Source organism: Peromyscus maniculatus, chromosome 20, assembly GCF_049852395.1.
Source record: "Peromyscus maniculatus bairdii isolate BWxNUB_F1_BW_parent chromosome 20, HU_Pman_BW_mat_3.1, whole genome shotgun sequence".
NCBI lineage: Eukaryota > Metazoa > Chordata > Mammalia > Rodentia > Cricetidae > Peromyscus > Peromyscus maniculatus.
This window is the reverse complement of record NC_134871.1, coordinates 67,985,304-67,993,494: the sequence shown is the minus strand read 5'-3', so window position 1 is coordinate 67,993,494 and position 8,191 is coordinate 67,985,304. Positions and strand designations below refer to the sequence as shown.

The 8,191-nt window shown below is 42.7% G+C and overlaps 1 protein-coding gene across 1 annotated transcript; it reads left to right on the top strand.

Annotated features, from left to right (window-relative positions):
• Positions 1–701: 701 nt before the first annotated feature.
• On the top strand, positions 702–2,684 carry LOC102926376 (olfactory receptor 8S1-like). The gene has a single exon (XM_006974418.3). The coding sequence runs from the start codon at positions 1,073–1,075 to the stop codon at positions 2,000–2,002; it is 930 nt and encodes a 309-aa protein (XP_006974480.1). The 5' UTR covers positions 702–1,072; the 3' UTR covers positions 2,003–2,684.
• Positions 2,685–8,191: the final 5,507 nt, after the last annotated feature.

Here is an 8,191-nt window from a genome sequence, read left to right as displayed (position 1 = left end):
ACTCCATCAACGGTGCAGCTTCCTTCCTGACTCCCAGGCACCATGGTCTCTGTACTCAGAAGAAATGATTTATTGATGTTATTGTCTGTCTGTCCTCAGGAGATGAAGGACATATGTCAGGATGGAAAGCAGAAACCCCCTCTAGGCATTGTGGGCAAGCTAGTACTCGGGAGTTAGTAAACCACTTGTGGAAAATATACTCTTCCACTGTTTACTTTGCTGGTATAGAACCTAGAGAAAATGTGTAAGTCCCATGGAAGTCAACCAACTCTGACCTCATTCAGCTTCTTAGCCTCTATTAATTAAAAGTATGAGGAACATGGATGATGCTGAAATTAATCTCCCTGAGCTAGACATCCATATCTGACTGCCAACCAGAGCAAGAGAGACTTAAAACAAGAAACTATAATTAACTCTATGACTGCAACTACACGTCTTTTACCTGCTTTATTATGGGTGTTTCTTGTTAGTTCATTGTTAGTTCATCTTTAATATATATATATATATATATATATATATATATATATATATATATATTAAAGATAGTGTATGCTTAGGACATTGAAGGCCAATAATTGATCAGGCAGTTCATTATCTTTCCTTCTTCCAAAGAAACTTCTATTATACCCCAGTTGCAGCCAATGTTGACATGATCACCATCGAAATATTTTTAAAAATCTCTCTCTTTCAGCCCTAGCGTCATCCTTGACTAGGCTCCCACTGTGACTGCAGTGACTCTTCAGCTGAACTGGGAATTCCAGTCTTTGGGATCCTCATTTTTACTCTTCGTCTGTGTTATTTTAGATCCCCATTTTCTTCAGAAGAACCGAAGATCTAAAAATATCCCCAAACAACAAAAGCCCAATAACCCGTGTCAGGGGGGAAAATGGCCAATGTGGGCAGCTGGCTGGCTTGATAACGAATGTGTGGTATTTAAAACATAGAAGTTGTTACCACATCTGGACCAACAGCCAATGAAATTTGGGCTCTGGGGTATTGAGGAAATCGTTGATTTGAAGAAGAGAAGGCATCGTGTAAGAGGAGGTTTCATCGTTTTGGAGTGGAAGTTGCTATGGGCAACTTCAGTGCCGTCTCTGAGTTCATCCTTCTTGGGCTGTCTGCTGATGCTGAGGTCCAAGCCGCGCTCTTTGTGATTTTCCTTGTCATCTATGTCCTGACCCTGACGGGGAACTCCGTGATTCTGCTAGCGATAATGGCTGACGCTCACCTCCGTTCCCCGATGTACTTTTTTCTGGGTCACCTCTCCTTCGTGGACCTTTTGTATTCGTCAGTCTCTGTGCCCAAGATGCTAGAAAATCTAGTGTCTGAGACAAAAACCATCGCTGTGAAGGCCTGTCTGGCCCAGGCCTTCTTTGTGTATGCCATTGGAGGCACCGAGGCTTTGCTCCTTGCGGTCATGGCCTACGACCGCTACGCAGCCATTTGCCACCCTCTGCTCTATGGCCAGATGATGAGCAGGCAGTTGTGTGAGGGGCTTGTGTGGGGATCCTGGGGCCTGGCCATACTGAGCTCACTCATTAACACCCTCCTCGCTGTGAAGTTGGACTTCTGTGACTATGGAGCCATACACAACTACAACTGTGAGATCCCTTCCCTCTTCCCTCTGTCTTGCTCCGACGTCTCCACTAACGCCACTGTCTTGCTCTGGTTGTTTGTTCTACATGCCTCTGGAACCTTTCTTCTGGTTTTATCTTCCTATGGTTGCATTTTCTCCGCTATCCTGAAGATGCGCTCCACCACGGGCAGAAGCAAGGCCTTCTCCACCTGCTCCTCCCACCTCACTATAGTGATCTTGTACTTCGGGTCAGCCTGCCTGCGCTATACCATGCCCACCTCGGGTTCTCCCGTGGAAATAATCTTCTCTTTGCAGTACAGCGTCATCACCCCCATGCTGAACCCCCTCATCTACAGCCTGAAGAACAAGGAGGTCATGGCAGCTGTGGGAAGAATGCTTGGAAAATGCTGCCAGCATTTTGAGTAAGTCGATCAGAGAGACACGGGGTGAAGAAAACACTTGAGAGACCCAAGGTCAAGCTATGGAGAGATTTAACAGGAATGCCCCTAGAGTCAGATGCTGTGTGGAAATACTGGGGTTTTCCCAGAGTAATGCCTCTTCCCGTGGCGGCCTTAATGTTAATTCTATTCAGAGACAAAGCATTAAGTATCTGACTCTTCTGCTACGAAATTAATTTAAATATACTTGTTTATTATTTTATCTTAAAGAGGACATTTCTTAGTTTGTCTCCACCCCCCCCCCCCGATACTTTCTATTTTCTTTTAGTAACGGGACCCATTTTCCTTTGGGCAGAATTCCACTGCCCCATTATATATGTATCAATGTCAATGCCTTTTTACGAGGGGTGATCATGGGACCCCGTGGGCTGGCCATTCTGTTTCAGCTCCAGTGCTGGCCCAGGACTGTGGTCAATTGATTCAAACGTGGCTCAGACGACCCAGCTTCCTGTACCTATAATCTTTTCTGTGTGACTTGGTAGCTTTCCCGTCTCATTTTCCTCCTCCTTGGATATGAGGTGGCTGTATGATGTCTGCCTTGACCTTAGTTTTTAAATAATCTAACTCTGTGGCATAACTTACATATAACTCACCAACTTTAATGTACAGCTTGATCATTTCTTTATTTTAATAAACAGTATTGGTATATATTCATTGTATATTGTGATGAGTTTCATAAAGGCGTTTTTTGAGAACTGCAGGGATAGGGATAGGAATCACCACTGCAATCATGTGTTAAATTTTTCTATCCTAACACTAAGTTCCCAGGGGCCTTTTGGGAGTATATTTCCTTTCAACTTCTGGCCCTTGGTAATCACAGATCATCCTTCAATGACTATAACTTTGCCTCTGCGAGAATTTCACCTAGATGCAATCATGGCATGAAGCATGTTTGTATCTGCTTTCTTCCTTCAGCATAGTGATATATTCATTTGTTCTGTGATTCACATATATGAGTAGAAATATTTGTGAAGGTGTATGTATCATCCACCTGGGTAGATACCCAGGAGAGGAATTATGGGGTCGGATTGACTTTAATGTGTAACTTGATAAGAAATTGCTTTACTGCTTTCAATACTGGTCCACGTTCCCACCAGCAGCATGTGAAGCTCCCAGCTGCTCTCCAAATCCACTACCAGTATTTGATATTGAAAATATTTTTTTTTAAAATTTCACATTCAAGTAGACTCAGAAAAGTTCAATTTGTACTTAAAAACCTCTCATAAAAGAAACTGCAAGTCTGCATGACCTTATGGTAAAGTTTTAACAAAATTCATCAGAAGCAATAATATAAATTTTAAAAAAGACCCCCCCCAAAAAAAAAACATGGACAAGCAGAAATATCCTCAAGTAACTTTATGAGATCCTGATACTAAAACCAGACAAAGAAATATATTCCGAGGAAAAAGTTTCCCTTCTAGAATCTGGAAACAGAGCCTTTTCTCCTAACTAGTATCATAATTGTTATTTAATACAACTTTCACTCTTCTATATAAATTCTGTCTTAAAGTCAAGTGGCCTCCATTTTCTGCACAGGAACATCAATTTTCAAAACCCCAATTTTAGTTTTTATTGTTCGTTAACAAAATCTTTTGTGTTTTCTGGGCAAATAAACGTATCTTGTCTGTATAATTCACTCTTATTTCTACAGCACTCTTATTTTTATTATCTTAAAAAGGCAGCCATTCACAAAACTCAAGAACCCTATAAACAAAAGGATAAGAATTGAACACATTAGAGAAGAGATACCCATGTGGAAGAGAAAGTTATGTGTTCAGAAGAGAAGCAATAAATCAGTGAACAGAGCCATAGTGATGACAATATATTATGATCAAAGGCATTCTATTCAATTCATTCCTTGGTGCACTCAGGAAAACTCAATCCACCCACTAATTATATCACCGTAGGGAATGTTGTATCAGAGTTAAACAGACCAGGACTTAAAACACTATTGTGGCAGACTAGAGAGACTCAGCTCCACTGAACCAATGGCAGGAGAGTCTTTAAACCAGGGTGAGTTAGTAGAAGAGTTCCGGATGACATTATCAGAGACGGTGGTCCGTGGGATGTACCTGGTGCGGGGGATCATTTCTGAGTTTTCAAGTGTTTTTCTCTGTGATTCGACCATCTGTGCTTGCTCTTCAGCGTCTCCATTGTCAGAGGCCTGGAACCGAGGTGTTTCCTCTGCTGTGTTCTTAATTCGGAGAAGCTTTCTAGGTCCTTGAGAAAGACATTCCTGGCCTACAAAGCTGGCCAGAAGTCAGGACAGTATTCAATACAGTTTAAAGAGGCGAGTGAGTAACTTACAAGACTTTCCAAAGTGAAAAGGAGACAGAGCCAGGAGAGACAGCCTCAGGGTTAAGAGCACTTGCTGCTGTTGGGAAGGACCAGAGTTTGGTTCCCAGCACCCACATTAGGAGGGTCACAGCTGCCTGGAACTCTAGCCCCAGGGGATCTGACGCCTTCTTCCACCTCCTCGGGTCTCCCCACACAGGTGCAAAGACACACATACACACATAAATAAAAACAAAATAAATATTTAAAAAAAAACCCACAGAGTAATTGGGACTGGAGAGGCTGCTCAGTAGTTAAAAGCTCTAGCCACCCAGGTTCTAGTCCCAGCACCCATAACCACAGCCGTCTCTGACATGAGTTGCAGATACCCCCTTCTCGCCTGCTCAGGAACCAGGCACCCATGGGATACACAGACACTCATTCAACCAAAGCATTCATATACATAATGTAAAAATAAATCTTGAAAAGAAAACAATTAAAAGGCATTCTTGTTCAGTACATTACAGGGAATTGCTAAGCTATTGAAATCAAAACAGCCAACATTCAAGAAACTTAAGACATCAATTCACCTCTCTCAGCGGTCACTCTGCAAGCTCAGCGGGTCACTCATCAGCTACTCGATGTAGCTACCCTTCTGAACTACTATACCCAAGAAGTCTGCTTACACGGCACTCTCAGAAAAATACTTAGAATAGGAAAATCATGGAAAAAACCAGTGGTGTGACTGCATTAGAAACAGCCTGAGTAATTGTCCACGTGTTTCTATTCTGAGAATCAGTTTTTTTCTTGTTGATTCAGAGTGGCACAAGATTAAAGGAATCTCGAAAAAGTCTTTGAACTCTTAGCCTGGAAGTCTTCTGGCACATGATCTGCTTTCTGTTGCTGTAACAGAGTATCTGAGACTTGGGAACTTACGAAGAAAAGAAGTACAGTTAGGCTCTCAGTCCAAGCATGATGTTGGCAGTCCACTGCGTGGAATTCATGGTGAAAACTGGGAGTGCAAGTATGTATGTGTAAAAGACAAAATAGGAGAACAACCTCCCCCACCCCTTGTAACAACTCACTCTAGTGGTGACTGACCCAGATGCACGGAATGAGAACTCCCACCAACGGAACTAACCCAGGCCCATGAAGGTGTTAATTCAGTCACAAGCGCTCCGTTCCATAATCAAACACTATCCCTTAGGCCTTAGCTCTCAACACTGCCACACCAAAAGACACCCCCAAGACACAAACTTGATGAAAGCAGATGAAGTAAGGAGTGAATGTGTATTTTTCCACATGGACATGGGCTGTGTCAGGAATCACCTCACACCCTTGAGAATGGCAAGGCCTTCTCTCTGTCAGGCTTAAGGGGATGTCCAGGCGTAGCTAGAGTTTTCCTGCCTGGCCCACAGTCAGGACAAATCTTTGTCACCCGCCAGTCCCACAGCCACTCAGACCCAACCAAGTAAACACAGAGATTTATATTGCTTACAAACTGTATGGCCATGGCAGGCTTCTTGCTAACTGTTCTTATAGCTTAAATTAATCCATTTCCACAAATCTATACCTTGCCACGTGGCTCGTGGCTTACCGGCATCTTTACATGCTGCTTGTCCTGGCGGCGGCTGGCAGTGTCTCCTTCTGTCTTCCTGTTCTCTCTTTTCTCCTCTCTGTTAGTCCCGCTTATACTTCCTGCCTAGCCACTGGCCAATCAGTGTTTTATTTATTGACCAATCAGAGCAACATATTTGCCATACAGAACATCCCACAGCATCCAGGACTTCCCTTGGTCTGAGTACAAATGTTGAGAGAGTGTACAGAAATTATCAGTCACAGCTTCCTCCTCTTGTATGACTGTAACCTGAGACTTCTCACTGCAGAGACCTCCTACCAAGAACAACTAAACCTGCCTCCTTGTTCATCTGTATACCAGAAACCTACTTCCTTGCTCAGCCATATACCATAAACCCACCTCCTTATTCATCTGTTTACTATAAACCCACCTCCATGTTCACCTGCACACCATAAACCCACCTTCTTGTTCATCTGTATGCCATAAAAACATCTATTTCAGCAACATAAAGTAAACCCACTGAATTTTCAGGCTGCTGGTGCACTTCCGTCAGAGCACATAGCCCACCCAGTCCCAGTATTTCTGACATGTGTCTGTCCTCCTTGTCATACCAGTCAGGCTAAGTCCAAAGTCATACAGGTTACAGCAGGTGTACACACTGAAACCATAGCAAATGTGAGTTAATGTTTCTTCTATCAACTCCTGGCACCTAGGTAGACAAAGGAGGCACCTTCCTAGAGAACTATAGTTGGTCCTCTTTCCCTCTGGATAAAGTCTTGTTGAGATACTCATGTTACAGATCAGAGCAGTGGAAGCTCTTTCTATTGGAGAAGACTGGGTCTGCCATGACAAGGTAGCTAGCTCTTGTGACACTTTATTCTTTCCTCTTCCTTAGTCTGTATTTTGTCTTTGGGATCACCTACATCACGGCTCTCAAAGAGGTATTATGCCCCCATGCCTCCATTTCTTCCTCTTTGGTTTGGTCTTTATTTCTCTGTTTACTAATATGATCTAACTGCCTCCAAATGACTCTGTGGGGGAACCATTAGTGGGGAGGAAGGGAACTAATTAGAGATGGGGCATGAGTATAAGTTAAGTATATGATTTGCATGTGTGAAGATATCATAATGATACAAATTGTTTTGAATACTAGTTACAAGTAATTTTAAAATAACTGTTGCTTCCTTTTTGGTAATAGTGACAGGTCAAAATTCAGGCAATGTATAGCATAGACAACTAATAATAACCAACTGATAGTGTATGCTGAACACTGCACATGAAATACCTGAGTACATTATTAAAACCATGCAAGTGATGTGGTATTGAGTAAATTATTAAAACCATGCAAATGATGTGCTATTACAGTCAACTTTTGGATGGAATTTTGAGATAAAGAGAAGTTTAAAACCCAGTCAAGAAAGACAGAAGGTGGGTGGTGGTGGTGGTGGTGGTGGTGGCGGCGGCGGCGGCGGCGGCGGCGGCGGCGCATGCCTTTAATCCCAGGCAGAAGCAGGCAGATCTCTGTGAGTCCAGCCTGGTCTACAGAATGAGTTCTAGGACAGCCAAAGCTGTACAGAGAAACTCTATCTTGAAAAACCAAAATAAATAAATAAATAAATAAATAAATAAAGGAAGGAAGGAAGGAAGGAAGGAAGGAAGGAAGGAAGGAAGAAAAAAGAAAGATAAAAGGTAAGTTATCTTAACAGTCTCTCTGCAGCTACATTTCTAGATATTATCTCATCTGAGAGACTGGAGTGCTTGTGGAGACACTTGCATGTAACAGGATTTTTAAAATGACACCCACAGTTCATTACTTCTCAGTGACAGTGTGGTTTCACACAAAGCCAACTTTGTTCCACATACTGACAGGTTCTATTGCCACAGCCTGAGAAGTTAGACCAGAGATGACTAGATAATAAAATATCAAGGAGTCACTAGCTCCATGCAGATAATTACAATAAGGTGGTGTGGTGAATTCTCTCTGGTTCTTTATCTTAGGCCAGATGGCCATGGACAACTCTATGATCCTTGAGAAAATGTGGACTTGTCTCTCACCAGCTGCTCTTCATTCCTAAGGCTACAGGCAAATTAAAGGAAAAATGTAAAGTGGGCCAGGACTGGAGTGTCAGGGCAAGTGTTTTCTGAAGGACACTGGGACCTGAGCAAAATCATGCTGTTTAAAAGAGAATTTGCTTTCTTGCAGGTATGCCAAACACAGCTATTGCTGCTCATACAAGGAACAGAACAAGCCAGTGAGACCAATGCTTATCTCCCCAAGATGAGATAAGTGAGTAGATAACATGA

Coding starts and splice junctions, on each gene's coding strand:
- LOC102926376 (XM_006974418.3), top strand. CDS start 1,073: ATGGGCAACTTCAGTGCCGTCTCTGAGTTCATCCTTCTTGGGCTGTCT.